The sequence below is a fragment of the Cherax quadricarinatus genome, chromosome 15 (genome assembly GCF_038502225.1).
Source record: "Cherax quadricarinatus isolate ZL_2023a chromosome 15, ASM3850222v1, whole genome shotgun sequence".
In the NCBI taxonomy this organism is placed as follows: Eukaryota; Metazoa; Arthropoda; class Malacostraca; order Decapoda; family Parastacidae; genus Cherax; species Cherax quadricarinatus.
The window spans coordinates 30,463,778-30,482,786 of NC_091306.1; the positions used below are offsets into that span (position 1 = coordinate 30,463,778).

The 19,009-nt window shown below is 43.8% G+C and overlaps 2 protein-coding genes across 3 annotated transcripts in view; one reads left to right on the forward strand and one right to left on the reverse strand.

The window, feature by feature from the left end:
• Dhod (dihydroorotate dehydrogenase 2) overlaps positions 1-10,309 on the forward strand; it is a 141,458-nt gene extending 131,149 nt beyond the window's left edge. Inside the window, exon 8 of the mRNA XM_070085251.1 lies at positions 10,188-10,309. Coding sequence (XP_069941352.1) covers positions 10,188-10,200 — 13 coding nt within the window. The 3' untranslated portion in view covers positions 10,201-10,309. The remainder of the gene's footprint in view (positions 1-10,187) is intronic.
• Positions 10,310-17,273: 6,964 nt separating this feature from the next.
• LOC128692059 (uncharacterized) overlaps positions 17,274-19,009 on the reverse strand; it is a 169,710-nt gene continuing 167,974 nt past the window's right edge. For both annotated transcript variants that reach the window (XM_070085247.1, XM_070085248.1), the window contains exon 6: positions 17,274-18,460. In XM_070085247.1, coding sequence (XP_069941348.1) covers positions 18,194-18,460 — 267 coding nt within the window. In that variant the 3' untranslated portion in view covers positions 17,274-18,193. The remainder of the gene's footprint in view (positions 18,461-19,009) is intronic.

The following is a 19,009-nucleotide window of genomic DNA, read 5'->3' on the forward strand; positions in this document are numbered from 1 at the left end:
CCACCATTGTTGGTGTGGCTTATTGAGAATACCAAGAAACAATTAACCCCAGAGGATTTGCCACCCAGGATAACCCAAAAAAGTCAGTGTCATCGAAGACTGTCTAACTTATTTCCATTGGGGTCCTTAATCTTGTCTCCCAGGATGCAACCCACACCAGTCGACTAACACCCAGGTGAACAGGGAAAATGCCTGGAACTAGTGCTCATATTGGTGAATTTAGAGCCAGCAAAGGTTGGTTTGAGAGATTTAAGAATCGTAGTGGCATACACAGTGTGATAAGGCCTGTTCTGGAAGAAAATACCAAACAGGACCTACAGTACTCAGGAGGAAAAGGCACTCCCAGGACACAGTGTCTCATCAGTCATTGCTGCATCTTCAATAAAGGTAAGTGTCATTTATTCTTCATTTAGTAGAGTAGTACATGCACAATATATATTGTGCATGTACTACTCTACTATTGTGCATGTATCCTTCTCTTTGTGTGTAGGAAAATGTATATTTCATGTGGTAAAAATTTTTTTTTCATACTTTTGGGTGTCTTGCACGGATTAATTTGATTTCCATTATTTCTTATGGGGAAAATTCATTCGCATACCGAACATTTCGCATAACAGCCAGCCCTCTTGCACGGATTAAGGTCGCTATCCGGGGGTCCACTGTATCTTTATGTTTGGTAGAGATACGGCGTAGCCAAAGTTGGATACGGACAACTAGGGGATGAGATGTATCAAATTTTCGTATAGCCTTTAGAGCACTAAGGGAGTCTGAGACTACTACAAATGATGACACAGGCATAGATGCAATACGAATAAGTGCTGCAAGAATGGCATACAGTTCAGCAGTAAAAATGCTAGCTGAAGATAGTAAATGCCCCCGCACGACACTGTCCGGAAACACTGCTGCGAATCCGACGCCGTCTGAAGACTTAGAGCCATCTGTGTACACAGCGGTGGCATGAGAATGGGAGTGGAAGTGATCAAGAAAAAGAGAGCGGGAAGCCAACGTAGGCAGTTGAGCTTTCGAGCAAGGGAGTGAGAAAGAACAGACCCGAACAGCTGGAACTTCCCAGGGGGGTAGGGAAAAGTGAGATGCTACATGAACATATAAAGGTGGTAACTGAAGGGAAGACAAGAGTGAATGTAGGTGAAGAGAAAAGGGACGGAGCAAATGGGGGCGGCGAACGAATAAAGAATGCCTACTAATATCGGTGACCATTCTATAAATGGAAGGATTGTGTAAATCGTGAGAGCGTACATAGTAGCAAAGGCAATGGGCATCACGGCGATCAGACAAGGATGGAACATTCGCTTCTGTATAGAGACTCAACAGGGAAAGAGCGAAAAGCACCAAGGCACAAACGTAATCCTTGGTGATGGATAGAGTTAAGGCTAGAGAGAGTAGCAGGAGAGGCCGCGGAATAAATCTGGTCACCATAATCGAGTTTCGATAAAACGAGGGCTGAATGTAGGCGAAGCAGAGTTCGACAATCAGCTCCCCAGGAAAGATGAGCAAGGGTTTTAAGAAGGTTTAGCCGGCTGTGACAAGTTGCCTTCAGAGGTAATGTGAGGTTTCCAAGATAACCGACGGTCAAAGAGAAGGCCTAGAAACCTGACTGTATCACGTTCGGGGATACGGGAGCCATAGAGATACAAAGGATGATCGGAGATAACAGAGCGTCTAGTGAAAGTAATTTGGTGAGTTTTGGTACTTGAAAATTTAAACCCATGCGAGGTGGCCCAAGTGGAAACACGGTCGACCGCATGCTGGAGAGAAACTGCAATAAGATGACAGTCAGCGCCTGCACAAGCAATAGCGAAGTCATCAACATAGAGTGATGACCAAATATTGGGTGGAAGAACAGAGGCCAAATCATTTATAGCAAGGAGAAAAAGTGTTGTGCTTAGAACACATCCCTGAGGGACACCTTCAGCTTGGACGAAGTCCGGGGAAAGAACATTATTGACTCGAACACGGAAATGTCTGTCAGTTAAAAAGTTCTTAAGGAAGGATGGTAGATTGCCTCGGAGGCCTAAGGAATGGGCCTGGGCCAAAATATTATACCTCCAAGTTGTGTCATATGCCTTCTCAAGGTCAAAAAATATGGAAATAACTGATGATTATTCGCAAAGGCATTACGAACATACGTATCCAAGCATAGTAAGGGGTCTATGGTAGAACGACCCTTACGAAAGCCATATTGACTAGCGGAGAGACTGTTGTGTCTCTCTAAATACCACATTAAACGTCGATTTACGAGACGTTCCATCACTTTGCAAACTGCACTAGTAAGAGCGATGGGGCGATAGTGGGAGGCATCATGTCCTGTAGTACCCGGTTTGCGGAAAGGGAGAACAATGGCAGATTTCCACAGCTGGGGAAGAACTCCTTGTGCCCAAATAAGATTGAAGAGGTGTAAGAGGACTACAAGGGCTGACCGATGTAAATGTTGTAACATATGAATATGAATGTTGTCAGGCCCAGCTGCCGATGATCGGCAAGCTGAGAGCGTTGCCTCCAGTTCTTGCAGTGTAAAAGGCACTGTTACGTTGGTTTGTCCCTTATTACTTTGATGGTAAGGTTCTCACTACATGTTCTAGTGTGGGGTAGCTTTTACTTAATGGCCTTATTTGTCTAGGGGTAATACTTACATCATGGCTGATCATCTTGAGTGTCTCTGATACCCTTTCACCAGCCCTCTTCACAGGTTATGTAAACTACTACTATAAAAATATAACTGTATTCTCAATAGATATGTACAGAATATACAATCACAGCCTCCATTTTCAAAATAAAATCTACACACTCCATGCCTGTGCTCCACATGGTGTGTTGCAACAACTCTTGTCCTTCACTCTTCCTGACATAACTCTGGGCTAACCAGTGTTTTGACACACTTTAGTCACCCTGGGTATGGTGGCCAAAACTTAAATTATAAAAACTCACCCCTGGAGCACACATGATGCCCCAAAAGATAGGAGAAGGACCCAGAGATCCTGCCAGGTTGAAGGTCAGCCACAGAGAGAGGGAGTCAGTCAGAGGGAGAGAGAGAGAGAGACTGGCTAAGCTCCTCCCACTAAAACAAAAGACTGTTGCCAAGCACAATTCTCCAGTTACCACAATTCTACCACCTCTTAATTTTACTTTTACAAAAAGAAATACAACTTTATAAACTACTTATTTAAATTGTGTGTTTATGTGTCTATAGTATAACCTATTATATTGAGAAAAATAGGTTTGACCCAGCTGCCTCTCAGTCATAAGGTTGATCAGTCCTTCTGACATTTAGAGCAAAGTCCCCATCAATTCAATATAATTAGGTATTCCAGAGTAACTGTTACTTATAAATACATGTTGGGTCCTATAGCCCCATAACACCCCCACCTCCAGACGAAGTCTCACAAAAGCTAGCCGTGTCCCTCAGGATACGGCTAGTAAAAAGTATATTGCTTAAGTCTGAAGGCGGTAAACAAGACTACTAGAAATGCTACATATTTCCTAGCACCATAACTACTCTTCACTTTACTGTTATTTACAACAGATTGCAGAATTTTTTAGAAAAGCATTTTAACCATACCCATATACTCAAGGGTGTAACTATTTACAATTTTAATGACTTTTAAACAATACACATTACAATGCAAAATTTGCACACAATGCCCACTGTGAAAGCCCGCACCAACAGGCCTGTGCCTCTGCTACGGTAATCCAGCAAGCAACTGGTACTCCAGGGTGGCATCTTCCTGATCAGGAGACGAGAGTAGAGCCAAACCCAGAGCAGTCAGGTGTACACCAGGCAGGAAACTTCACAAAACATGTCAAGGTGTCTCTCACTTGGTGGCCGAACCAAACAGTGAGACTTCCAGTCAACACTCACGATCCTTAACATGGTCAGGCACTCAAGCCCATCTTCCGAGGTCCCACTCCACACAGATCCTCCAAACTTATGAAGAGAAGGCTGACATAGAACATGGAGGGGTCCAGGGGACCACAAAGACAAACCGTCGGGCCGTTTTGTATATAGAGCACACCAAGACACAACATCACATACCTTCCTGAACGTCTCATGTTACCGAAGGTTGTCAACCACTGCCTCAACTCACATTTAAGTACACCCTGACCCTCGTCACACTTTTGGCTCTGACTCGACTCCTTCACAGTCAGATGGCTGGTAGAGAGTACTCAGGCTCGCTGAGAGTTCACCACTGCAAAAACAACAAGGTCAGCACAAGACAAACACTATGTACAAAGTACGCACCATGCATCTACATGAAACATCTAGAGAGAGCATCAGCAACCACATTCTCTGAGCCTTTTATATATTTAACTTTCAAATTAAAAGGCTGTAGGAACAAAGCCCATCTTAAGAGTCTTTGATTGTGGTTTCTCATTCTTTGCAAAAACCTCAGAGGGTTATGGTCACTATACACTATTACAGGATGTGGGGATGCACTGATATAAACTTCAAATTTCTGCACAGCCAACACCAAAGCCAAAGCCTCTTTCTCTACAGTTGCATAACCACGTTGATGCTTTTTTAATTTGGCTGAATGGTAACAAACTGGCTGAAGGCTATCTCTCTCATCACCCTGCAACAACACTGCACCTACCCCTACATCACTAGCATCCACTTGTAGAGAGAAGGGGCATTCAAACTCAGGACTTTTCAAGATAGGAGCATTCCCTAATAACATTTTCACATTTTCAAAAGCCCTGTCACACTTGCTGTCCCAGTTGAACTGAACTTTGGGACTGGTCAAAGTTGTCAGTGGTGACGTTACCTGGGAGAGGTTGGGGCAAAATCGTCTGTAATAACCCACCATGCCCAGGAACCTCATCACTGCCTTCCGATTCTGTGGTCTAGGAAAATTTATAATGGCCTCCACCTTAGCATGAATTGGGGCAACTTTTCCCTGACCAACTACATATCCTAAGAATTGTACACTGGCTTGGCCAAACTCACTTTTGCTCAAATTGATGGTTAGATTGGCTTGGGATAGACATTCAAACAACTTTTGCAATCTTACCAAGTGAGTTTCCCACTGGTTACTGAATACCACAATATCATCTAGATAGGCCCGCACACCATCCAACCCCCTTATGACAGTATTTATACGACGCTGGAAGGTGGCAGGAGCATTTTTTAACCCAAAAGGAAGAACATTATATTGAAATAACCCATCTGGAGTGACGAAGGCTGAAATTTCCTTGGCTCGCTGGGTGAGGGGTATCTGATAATACCCTTTAAGTAAGTCCAGTTTGCTCACAAACTTTGCCCCTCCCACAGCATCAATCACATCATCCATACGTGGCAAAGGGTAACCGTCAGCCTTCGTTACTTCATTTACTCTGCGATAGTCAGTGCACATACGCATAGATCCATCAGGTTTGGGAACCATCAGGCATGGAGATGCCCACTGACTCTTGCTAGGCACTACAAACTGGTTTTGAAGGAGGAATTTCACTTCTTCCTCCATGTGAAGTTGTTTTGTTGGGTTCATGCGGTAAGGAGCCTGCTTTATTGGAACAGCTTCCCCGACATCCACATCATGGGGAGGCAATTTACTTACTTTGGGTACATCCCCAAACAAATCTGGAAATTTTTGGAGTAACTGAACCAAGTCACAGGCTCCCTGTACACTGAGTCCCTTCATGTGTGCCAAGGGATTTTGCAAGATGGCTGAATTGCACAGCCTTACTTCTGTTGTTACAGGAAGTTTTTCAGTATCGTCACACTCAACTTGAATAGCGGCAACTCCTGCCCTAGAATGGTATTTCTTCAACCTGGTAATGTGCACAGTCCTTTCTGATTTGCGACGGCCAGGCATCTTAATTACATAATTGGGGCCAGACCTGCCTGTGATGACAAAGGGTCCATCAAATCGTGCAGCCAAGGCATGTCCCGGAACCGGCTCCAAAGCTAACACTTCCTCTCCAACACTGAAGGAGCGAGGGGCTGCCCTTTGGTCGTACCGCTGCTTCATGGCCCTCTAACTAGCTTTGAGGTTGTCTGCTGCCATCTGTCTCGCCTGGTCCAATCGTTTCCTGAAAAAGAGAACATCTTCCGGCGGGGAAGCCTCATTTTCACCACCCAGCCAATGCTCCTTGAGAATAGTCAGTGGTCCCCTCACTGGATGACCATAGACAAGCTCGAAAGGGCTGAAACTGAGAGATTCTTGGGTGCTTTCCCGCACGGCAAACAAGAGAAAAGGGATACCCTCATCCCAATCACTAGTGTTATTCATACAATAAGCTCGCATCATTGTCTTAAGAGTTTGATGAAATCTCTCTACCACTCCCTGAGACTGAGGGTGATAGGCAGTTGAAAATTTGGGCTGTACATCTAACCCCTTTAACACATTCCTAAATAATTTCGAGGTAAAGTTAGACCCTTGATCTGTTTGTACCTCCCGAGGAAAGCCAACATGGGAAAAGAACTTCATCAAAGCCCTTAAGACCACTCGAGCTGTTATCTTGCGTAGAGGGATTGCTTCTGGGTACCTGGTAGTGGAGCAAATTATTGTTAGTAAATAATTATTTCCCATTCTGGTCCTTGGGAGTGGGCCAACGACATCCACTACCAGCTTGCTGAAGGGTTCACCGGGTGCTGAAATTGGCTGAAGGGGGACAGGTTTAATGCTTTGATTAGGTTTCCCTATAATTTGGCAGGCATGACAGGTCTTTATATAATCTCCCACCGTCTCCCACAGCCGAGGCCAGAAGAAGTGCCTGGAAACCCTGGATACTGTTTTAGCAATACCTAGGTGTCCACCTAGAGGTGTGTCATGCACTAAGCTAAGAACATAGTTTCTATAAGGCTCAGGCACCACGACCTGGTGACAAAAACTTGGCTCTCCTTCTACTGGTACTGCAACCGAAGGTGCCTTCTTCATGAGTATACCTTTCCTGAAATAGAAGCATTTATTTAAACGTAAAGATTCCTCCTCAGTCACAGCTGAGGCTCTGATCGACTTAAGTGTGTCATCACACCCCTGTGCAGCAATTAACTGCATCATAGTAGGCCCAATCTCCCTCACACTACTTCCTTGATCTCTGCACTGATTAGGCTCAACTCGGGTTGTGGTATCCTTTTCTTTAGTTGACTGCAGTTCAACCTCAGAAAATAGAGTTTCCAAACCTAAGTCCTCACCATCCTCATGAGAAATATAAGGATTACCCTTGGTATCCTGGTCACGAGACATACTTCTTGTGATGGCACCAACAGGGAAAAGGTCTGGCAGGGTCTCCCTAGCCTTCTTCTCCCAAACTTTGGGGCCTGGTTGCCCCCATACTAGTGGTTCTTCACTGTCTAACAAGCCCATCACATTATTTCCTAATAAGAGGTCGACCCCTTCGAAGGGAATTTCATCTGAGATACCTACAGGGAGATAGCCAACTTGGTATGCAGATTCTACCCATAATTTGTGTACTGGTGTCCTTATGGTTGAACCCGTAATACCCTTCAATAATACATCTACTCCAGTATAGGTATCCTTAGACATTGGCAACACTCCAGCACGTAGCAAGGAGTAGGTGCTACATCCATCTCTCAAGGACACTATATTCTCAACCCTACCCACATCCTTATGCAAAGCAACTGTGGACTTACTAGAAAAATACCTGCATCCTGGGGTCTAGACCTAAGGGTACCTCCTCACCTTGCTTTGAAATACAGGCAACTGGATGTGTGTCTACAGTTAGAGTCCTCTGGGGTGGTTCCTCCCTTTCCTGATCTCGCTGCCTTGACCAGCAAAACTTTTGTGTGTGTCCAGTTTTGTTACAGTAGTAACAGGCATAACTCTTAAAGGTATTTTTACCATTTGGTGTAGGACTGGTACTGTTTACTCGAGGACCTGAAAAATTATCTGATTGTCTAGGTAAACTTTGAGCTCCAGCTGACTTACCTTTTCTTTCTATTTTAGAGGGTGCCTCAGCCTTCATTTGTCCCTGAAAATTCTTGTCCCACTTACCTTTATGACCATAGGACTTGGGATAAGATTTAGAACGAGTGGGGAAATTTTCAGGAGCATGACTGTTTTTACTTACCAATTCCCTGCGAGCCAAGAATCGGTCACCTAGATCCAGTGCTTCTAAAAGATTATCTGGGGTTTTGTCCTCCAAATATTCTCTGAGGTCAACAGGGATTGTATTGTACAATTCCTCATGAACCATTAGATCTACTAATTTGTTATAGTCTTTATTAACTCCTTTAGAACAAACCCATTTCTTAAAAAGGAACAGTTTCTCATTCCCAAACTCAGTTAAGGTCTGCCCATCCCGAAATTTTTTATTTCTGAACTTTTGTCTATATTTCTCAGGTATCATTTGGTAGGCAAGCAATACTTCCTCTTTAATCTTATCATAATCAGAAAAATCTTGCCCCTCCAGAGTCTCTACTCTCTGGAATCCTTTACCCACAAGTTGTGTACGAACTAGGGTAGCCCACTTCTGTTTGGGCCATCCTTGCTCCAAAGCAGTCTTCTCAAAAAAAGAAAAATACCTATCTGGGTCACTCTCTGTAAACTTAGGGACAAAATTTGCAGCTTTAGTTATGTTAAAGTACTGCTCAGGCTCTTGTTCTGAACCTCCTAACCTTTGACGTTCTTTCTCCTTAGCTTTCATTAATTTCGTTTCAGCCTCTAGTACAGCTAATTTCAGTCTCATTCTCTCCATTTCCATATCACCTGGAGTAGGTGATTCCTCATCTTCACTATTAACAGGCATGTTTACTGATGAATTATTACCTTCTTCCCTGAAGCCTAAAAAATCTGAAGACTCATCTTCTGACATAGTTTTTATCTTTAAACACTTGCTTCCCTCTTACAGTATCAGTGGACAAAGTTTTCCCACAGGCACATAAAATAACACAAATTGAATGTAAACTATGCACATAGCACTTACCATAACCACAACAAAAATGTGTTACTTCCTTTCCCCCACCTTAGGAGAAAAACAACCTGTAAACTAATATATGAAAACAACACTTCCACTGACACCACCTTGGTAAATCTTCTACCAGAAACATGCAACTGTTATTACCCCATACCAGCACATATAGTTCGAAGAATGTTTTGAGTTATTTTAGCAGTCAAATAACTCTCCCGGTCAAGCTCCCATGTTACGTTGGTTTGTCCCTTATTACTTTGATGGTAAGGTTCTCACTACATGTTCTAGTGTGGGGTAGCTTTTACTTAATGGCCTTATTTGTCTAGGGGTAATACTTACATCATGGCTGATCATCTTGAGTGTCTCTGATACCCTTTCACCAGCCCTCTTCACAGGTTATGTAAACTACTACTATAAAAATATAACTGTATTCTCAATAGATATGTACAGAATATACAATCACAGCCTCCATTTTCAAAATAAAATCTACACACTCCATGCCTGTGCTCCACATGGTGTGTTGCAACAACTCTTGTCCTTCACTCTTCCTGACATAACTCTGGGCTAACCAGTGTTTTGACACACTTTAGTCACCCTGGGTATGGTGGCCAAAACTTAAATTATAAAAACTCACCCCTGGAGCACACATGATGCCCCAAAAGATAGGAGAAGGACCCAGAGATCCTGCCAGGTTGAAGGTCAGCCACAGAGAGAGGGAGTCAGTCAGAGGGAGAGAGAGAGAGAGAGACTGGCTAAGCTCCTCCCACCAAAACAAAAGACTGTTGCCAAGCACAATTCTCCAGTTACCACAATTCTACCACCTCTTAATTTTACTTTTACAAAAAGAAATACAACTTTATAAACTACTTATTTAAATTGTGTGTTTATGTGTCTATAGTATAACCTATTATATTGAGAAAAATAGGTTTGACCCAGCTGCCTCTCAGTCATAAGGTTGATCAGTCCTTCTGACATTTAGAGCAAAGTCCCCATCAATTCAATATAATTAGGTATTCCAGAGTAACTGTTACTTATAAATACATGTTGGGTCCTATAGCCCCATAACAGGCACATTATACTGTTCTTCTCTGAGAGAAGAAAAGTCCAAGGGTACTAACTCTCTGGCAGACTTTGAGGAAAGAAACGAGGGGCATAGATGGAGCCCTCGGGAAATACGGACCAGATGTGTGCCAAGTTCAATGGCAACGTCGAGAGGGTTTGCTACATCAACACCAGCGACCCGTAGAACAGGAGCCGGGTCAGGAGAGTATTTACCACTCAATTTCCTCACTTTTTTCCAGACTGCACTCATAGAAGAAGCAGAGGTGATGGTGGAAACATAGTCTCGCCAACAAGTGCGTTTAGCTTCATGGATGACACGGCGAGCGATCGCACGCTTCTGCTTAAAATCAAGAAGTCTCTCAGCGGTTCTATTGTACCGGTACCTGCCCCATGCAGCACGTTTCAAATGTACTGCACGAGCACAAGCAGGAGACCACCAAGGCACGCACTTCTGAGAATGCCTGCCTGAGGTTTGGGGTATAGAATGAGAAGCTGCGGTATAAACTGACGTCGAGAAGATGTGTAGGAGCTCATCAATGGAGGATTAAGAAGGAACCTCACTAAAAGCAGTGAGGTGTGAGTAAAGATCCCAATTTGCCCGATCAAACTGCCAGCGAGGGCTACGGAAAGGTGGTGAATAGGAAGGAGAAGTAAGAATGATCCGAAAATGATCGCTGTCATGTAAGTCCGGTAGAACAGACCAGGTGAAGTCTAGTGCAGTGGAGGAAGAGCAGACTGATAGATCGATGCAAGAGAGAGTATGAGTACGAGGATCAAAATGGGTGGGAGTACCCGTATTTAAAACATGGAGGGGGTGAGAGGCGAGAAAAGCCTCCAAAAGGATGCCATGTGAGTCACAATGAGACCCCCCAGAGGAAATGGTGGGCATTAAAATCACCAAGTAACAGAAGTGGTGGTGGTAAGGATGAAACAAGAAAGGCAAAGTCTGGGATAGAAAATGCTCGAGGAGAGAGATATAAAGAACATATTGTAATCCACTTATTCAAGTGGATACGGGCTGCAGTGTAATGCAGCGAGGTATGGACAAATAGTTGACAGTACGGAATATCATTGCGTAGAAGAAGGGCACTTTCATTAAAGGTCCCATCTGAGAAAGGATCCGAAGAATACAATAAATTATAGCCTGAGATAGGTTGGAAAACAGCTGAGTGTAATTTTGGTTCTTGTAAGTAAGCACCAACAGGGGAAAACCTGGAAAGCAACATCTGAAGCTCACCCCGATTATCCCTGAGGCCGCGGATATTCCACTGTAAATAGGCCATGATTGGCGATGAAGAAAATACCAGGAATCTGTAGGTAAAGGCACCTACGGACTAGAGGGGTTAGAAAAGTCAACGTGTGGTGGCATTGGAAGACGTTCAAGTAGCGAAGGAACGGAGCGTTGCGAAGAATGGGGTTGTGAAGATGGAGGAGAGGGAAGAGAAGGAACAGGATGTGAATCAGTGTCCATTGAAGGTTTAGTCTCTGCAATATATTCTGAAATGGCTTCAAGTGTTTCTGAATTCAAAGATGTATGGGAGACCATATTGGAGATAGAAGGAGGAGGGTGAGTAAAGATTGGGACAGTAATGGACTGTACCAAAGTAGAGGGGGAGGGAAGAGTGCAAGGGACTGGAGATGAAGTGTGGGGGGGGACAGAAGAGGCAGAAACTGGGGGGTTTCTGGAGTTTATCTGGAGAGAGTTCCGGGGGTCAACGCCCCCGCGGCCCGGTCTGTGACCAGGCCTCCTTAGGTCAGTGTCCCAGGATGCGACCCACACCAGTCGACTAACACCCAGGTACCCATTTTGCTGATGGGGAACATAGACAACAGGTGGAAAGAAACACGTCCAATGTTTCTACTCTGGCTGGGAATCGAACCCAGGCCCTCACCGTGTGAAGCGAGAGCGTTAACCACCAGGCCACCAGAGCAGGCAGAAGAGGGAGAAACTTGGGAGGGGACGGGGGTGGAAGGCATAGTACGAGGAGGAGGGTGAATCTCCACACTTGTAATAGAGCCAGAGAGAGGGGAAGAACTAGGTACAGAGACTGGAAAGGTAAAGTGTGGAGGTGGAAGAAGGGAAGGAAGGGGCAAAGAAGATTTGAGCAATGTGGATTTTTTGGACTTCTGAGTAGAGGGGCGATTGGTATTAGGTGTCGTACGAGGTCTTGTCGATACTGGGGCTTGTGAGGAAGGACGCGAAGATGTGAGAACAGACTGAGTTGTAGTCGGGACGTCAGAGCCAAGGACAGCAAAAGGATTAGATGCCGTAGTGGCTATGGGAGGGGTAACAACAGAGGAGGCTGCAGAACATGGGACCCCAGAAGTGGGGGGATGTTTGGAAACACGAGAATAAGAAACACGGGGTAGTCTCCCTTGGAGGCGGAGATGAGTAACTGCCATAGCATAAGGGAGACCTTCTGCGTCTTTGAGGCAACGGATTTCACGTTCATTTAAGTAGACCTGGCAACGGCGGGAGTACGAAGGGTGAGCTTCATTACAATTAAGGCAAGATGGAGGTTGACTGCAAGATGTATTAGAATGGTCGTCGGCACCAAAGACTGGGCATTCGGCCATAGATCTGCAATATTTCACTGGGTGACCAAAAAGCCAGCAATTTCTACATTGTTGTGGTGTAGGTATCACCTTTCAAACTTGTAACCGATGTCCCGCGACATATACAGAGGATGGGAGTTCTCGGCTGTCAAAAGTTAAACGAGCCACATTGCAAGGGTAACGTCTCCGCCCCCGGGCAGGAAGGACATAAGTGTCTACTTTGAGGATTGGGAGATCCTGGAGTTCCAGCTGTTCAAAAATGTCATTGCCACATGACTGGAAATTCTGTTGGACTATAGTATGGGGCAGAATGACAGTACCACTACAAGAATTGAGAGAAAGATGTTTTTCAATAGTGATAGGAGTAGTATCGATATTCGAAAGGAGAGAAAGATCATGAGCTTGGGTAGCATTCTGGACAGTGACGATGCGCATACCGCTCTTGAGAGCATGAAATGAAATATCTCTACCAACATGACGCAGGAGCGCTTTGCCAATACTATGGTCAGAAAGGTAGGCAGAAGAAGAAGTCGGTCTTAAAGTAAAGAATTTAGCCCATTGTGTGGTTCGAAACTGATCGTGGAGAGGGAGTGCTTGACGTGTCGGTCTTTTCCGAGTAGAATGGGAAGGTAACGAAGGAGCATCATCAGGAGATTGACGTTGGCGTTTAGGAGTAGGACCGGAGTTGGTCCGGTGTGAAATGGGCGGGCGATTCGAAAATTGCCGTACTGTAGAGGGAGAAGCCGGAAGCATAGTCAAAGGAGAGCGGAGTTCAGACAAATCGAAGGAGTCAGTCGAAGCCCCGGTACCTGAAGCGGGTGAGGAAACAGCACCAGCAAGAGGTACAGGGGCATCAGGAGTGTCCAAAGAGTGGTCTAAACACAAGGCAGGGTCAGAATGGGGTGCGGTATCAAGAAGGGGCCCGGGGGTAGTGGGTTCATGGACTAGGGCTGCCATGGTTAGGTTACTCCTTTGCTTTTTGTTTTTAAGAAAAAAAAGAAAGAAGAAAAGAAAATAAAAATAAAAAAAAGAATAAAAAAAGGGGGGAGCGGGGAGGAATAGTTCCCAGGAGGAATGAAAGGGCCGGAAATCTCCCTCCGGGCCCAAGAGGACCTCAGCACCGCTAGTAGCGCAGATGCAGCATGGAACCCGTGCCATACCCTACCCTTCATGCCAGTAAACCAGCAATCCGGGATAGCAACCTCACATCTGCCGAGCTACCTCGGTGGACAAAAGAGAGGGCGGCTGGATATCGGCCACAAAGCATACCTCCTTCGGCCACCACCCCCAGAATCCGAAAGGTGGCTTCCAGAGATACACCCATCGCCCGAAAGACACCCAAAGTTACTCCGGGATACCGGAGAGGGATCGGGACATCCCCAGGCAATCCAGATTCCACGGCAAACTACGCCACCGCCAAGAACCTCAACGGAATGGGATGGACCCCGGTGTCCTTTTCCCTACCTAGGAACTAGCACGCCTGTGGGAGAAATCCCAAAGGCCAAAAAGAGGAAGGGCAAAAGGGAGGGGTGAGGAGGAGGAGGAGGAGGAATGGAAAAAGGGGAGGATGGGATAGGGGAGGGGAGAATGGGGGGTAATTAGGTTCGGTCTGAGGAAGAAGACCGACAGGGCTAATTCCTCAGACCAAGAGCCTCTTCACCACGCCAAGGAGCCCCCCTTGAAGAGGACTGTAGAGGGAGAAGCCAGAAGCATGGTGAAAAAGAGTGGAGGTCAGATGTATCAAAGGAGTCGGGCGGAATCTCGGTCTCTGGAATGGGTGACGAAACGGCGCCAGCAGACGGTACAGAGGCATCAGAAAGGTCCAAAGAATGGTCAGATAATGAGGTTGGGTCAGAACAAGGTGTGGTAGGAGAAAGGGGCCTGGGATTTGGGACTCCATGGTTATGTCACTTCTTTCTTTTTGTTTTTTAGAAGAAAAAAAAAGAATAAAAAAATGGGGGGAACATGGAGGGATAGTTCCTGGGAGAAATGAAAGGGCTGTAAATCTCTCTCTGCACCCATGAGGACCTCAGCACCACAAGTAGTGCAGATGCAACATAAAACCCGTGCCATACCCTACCCTTCATGCCAGTAAACCAACAATCTGGGATAGCACCCTCACATCTACTGAGCCACTGCAGTGGACAAAAGAGAGGGCAGCTGGATCCCCGCCACAAAACATACCTCCTTTGGCCATCACCCCTCGGAATCCAAAAGGCAGCCTCCAGAGATACACCCGTCACCCGAAAGACACCCAAAGCCACCTCCCGGGAGACCGGGGAGGGACTGAGACATCCCCAGGTGATCCAGATTCCACGACAAACTACACCACCACCAAGGACCTCAATGGAATGGGATGGTCCATGGTACCCTTCCCCTTATCTAAGAGCTAGAATGCCTGAGGGAAGAATTGCAAAGGCTGAAAACAAGAAGGGGAGAGGGAGGAAGAGAGGGGGGGGGAGATGGGATAGGGAAGGGGCAATTGGGGGGTAATTAGGTTCGGTCTGAGGAAGAAGAGCAAAAGGTCCAATTCCTCAGACCAACAGCCTCTTTACCACAACAAGGAGCCCCCCTTAAAGAGAAGTGAAATTCTAAAAGAACAGTATGAACTGGTGTTCAGCAACCCACTAAATGACAGCAAGGTAGAGGATGCAGAAACATTTTCCACTCCAGCAGAAGGCTGCACAGACCAACTAACCGACAGTACAAATCCTATAGATTTCAAAAAAAGAAATGGACAACATGTCGTCACTCAGCACCTGGACTCTGCAGATTCATGGAATGCTCTGTTTATAAAAAAGTGCAAAGTACCACTAGCACGAGCCTTCAGTATACTTTGGAGAAAGAGCCTAGCTCTAGGTGAAATACCAGAGACATTAAAGAGTGCAGACGTAGCTAAAATTTACAGACCAGTAGCCCTAACTTTTCACATAAAAATCTTCGAAAGAGTGATGAGACAGCAGATTACAGATTTCATGGACCAGCATAACCCAAACCAGCATGGTTTTAGAGCAGGATGATCATGCCTATCACAGCTGCTGAACCACTATGACATAATTATGGAGGTGTTGGAAGGCAACCAAAGCACACATGTGATATACAGAGATTTTGCCAAGGCATTTCACAAATGTGATCATGGAGCGATAACACAGCACACACAATGAGGGCCATAGGCATTACGGCGAAGGTAGGCAGATGAATTTTTGGGTTCCTAACACAAACACAAAAAGTTGCAGTAAACAGGGCAAAATCCAGCATCAGTGAGGTAAAAAGCTCAGTTCCCAAGGCAGTGTCCTGGCACCCCTCTTGTTTCTCATCCTCATAGCATAGATAAAAACACTCGTCACAGTTTTGTATCAATTTGCAGATGACGCTAAAATAAGCATGAAAGGCACTATGGTAGAAGACACTGAAAAATTACAGGAAGATATAAGTAGGGTTTTCCAGTGGGCAGTGGAGAACAACATGACATTCAATGCTGATAAGTTCCAGCTGTTTAGGTATGGAAAGAATGAAGAACTCAAAGGGAACACTGTATACAAAACTCAAGAGGATCACAAAATAGAACGAAAGGAATGCAAAAGAGACTTGGGAACTCCAATTCCTTGGACCAAGAGTCCCTCACCAGTGTCAAGAAGCCTCCCTTTGGATCAAATCTAATTGTCTTTCATTCCCCAGGTGCAGTATGATCTCCATGGTTTTAGCACTTCCCCATAAATGTAATACTTCTTTCTTTCAATAAACTGGCCATATCCCACTGAAGCAGGGTGGTCCAAAAAGAAAAACAAAAGTTTTTTTTTTTTATTTTAGTAATGTATACAGAAAGAGTTATTAGCCCCTTGCTCCCGGCATTTTAGTCGCCTCTTATGACACGCATGGCTTACGGAAGAAGAATTCTGCTCCACTTCCCCATGGAAAAAATGTAATACAGTATACAATAATTGCTTCTCATTTGTGATCAAGCAATTTTACATCAAAACACAATTAGATTTTGGGCTAACTTTTAACTGGTATTCTTATGCCTTCACATTGCTCACAAACTCACTTGGTCATCTCAACTCATGGAGGGGCATCCAGTGCCAGTCTGCAAGAACTGTCAGGTTGAACTGGCATTCTAAACAAAAGTTGACTGATTTTTTCTCCCTCTGCCTGCCATGATGCTAGTGAAAGGTTTGTTATTCAGGCAATATAAGCTCCCCTCTCCTTTTGCTGTATAACCCTTGTAGGTTTAGAACTTCTTTTTGATTATAATAATCACAATAATAACAATCATAATAATACCCTCTCCTTCCTTGAATAAAATCCAGTTACTGTACAATCTCCACACATTGTATGACCCCCATGGGTTTAGTGTTTTCCCCATGTATATAACAATAATGCAATAATCCAACCCATCTTAACAACTTTTTTACAGTTTTTAAAGAAATGCACTCGGAATGTCACAGTATACCCACACTACTAGACGTAAGCCACCCATTTCTTCTTTTCATTATTGTGAGGCAACTGTATAGAAATAAAGGCTAATATACATTAACTTAACCACACCTTATCTAATCAATAACAACAAATTAAAATCTCGGAGCCAGAAATGCAGGAATGGGAAGCTGTCTGAAACTGGCTGCCCTAACTGGTGGACAGACTGAATAATTTCCTCTACCATCTCTCTCATCCTTGCTGTGTAATGCTCGATTATCCACACATGTATTGCACTTTCAAAGAATATAATTATTAAAAATGCCACACCAGTATAGTATGTAAAAAAATCCTCATCAACATCGTATATTTATTGTATGTACATAAAAGTATTAGTGTGTCATAAATTTTATATACAATACAATGTTTTGTTTCATAGCTACACATGTTTTTAGATGCAAATGAAAAGTTATTCCCTAATTGAGAATATTCTTAAGAGTGCCCCCCCTCCACACACACACTCACACTCACACTCATACACTCTCACACACTCACTCTCACAAATACAATACATGTACTGTATATCTAATACTGAAAATGTTTAAATATTTCATAAAAGCCCATGACCTTACTGTGGCTCTGGGCCTGTAAAAGCAGACTGCAGGAGCGTTTATGCACTGTACTTCACTTTTACAATTTGCCTTAGTTAAAAAAAAAAAGTAATGTTCTATTAAATTTTACAGCACAGTTCCAGTTCTCAAGTACTAGGTGTCCTTCACTAAGTTTATAAGAATTCAATTTATGCAAATTTGCTATGCCCCATTTCTAGTGGATATTTCATGTGTGATAACATTCATCATATGGGATTTGTGGGGTTCCCAAAACATTTAAGATTCTTATTATATGGAAGTATCAATGGTCTGAGTACAGGCCATAGTTGTTGAATGTATATACTGCATCAAGTGCCACCTGTACTCATAGTCTAACTATATTTCTTGCCAGTTAATCAATAAAAACAAATTTAACAATAATTTGAAATTTAAAGATTTAAATGAAACTGGCCAAGTTTAAAAAAATACACAATTCACTACAAATTAGCACACACTTGACTTTTGAGACTCAAGGCTATTAAAATCAGTACAGTATGAACTGTATTTATTGTTTACATAAATTATTATATAATGTCATGCTGAGTGACTTATAAAGGTTTAAGGCTTTCTGTGACTATCATAAAATATAATGGAGTACATGAAAAAATACTGACAAAATATTCAGCTCACTTCAACAAAACAGACTTGATATAACTTTTGTTCCCTTCTTCCTTTCCTGTGATGACACTAATTAGACCTCGACGTTCTGCATTTTTGATGAGCGACTCCCAGTCCTTGTTATTTGAGAGTGAAGAAAGGCTTGCCACTATGAAGCATGATTTCCTTGCTCTTGTAAGAGCCACATTTAATCTTTGACGTTGCGAAAGAAATCCAATGTTGGCACCAGAGTTTCCGCGTACAAATGAGAGGATGATGATGTCCCGCTCTTGTCCCTATGGGAATAAAAACATATTTTATGCTTAAAACATCTATCCTTTCCCCACATATCATGCAGTTCAGATACATTTCTGAAAACTTTTCTCACAGGTAATACACTTCTTGTTCTTGAACTGTCATATTTTTTCAACATAGTATTTTTTATGAAATAAAATCAACCAACATTAATTCTACCTAACATCACATATTTTTAACCCTTTCAGTGTTGCGACCCCTGCTCGCAAACTTGCTCCCAGGGTTGAAGAATCTAACCCTTAACCCTTTGGGGGTCGCCCGGCCCTCTCAGAGACTTGTTCTCAGGGGTCGCCAAAATTTCAAAAAAAAAAAAAAAAAAAAAAAAAAAAAAAAAAAAAAAAAAATCTTATGAAAAGATAGAGAATCTTTTCTCGATCATAATGACACCAAAAGTATGAAATTTGATAGAAAACTTATGGAATCATACTCTCGCGAAGTTAGTGGTCTCGATGATGTTTACGCATCGGTAATTTTGCCCACTTTAAGCCCTATTTTCAGCCAATTCCAATGTACTAGTCGACAAAAATCAT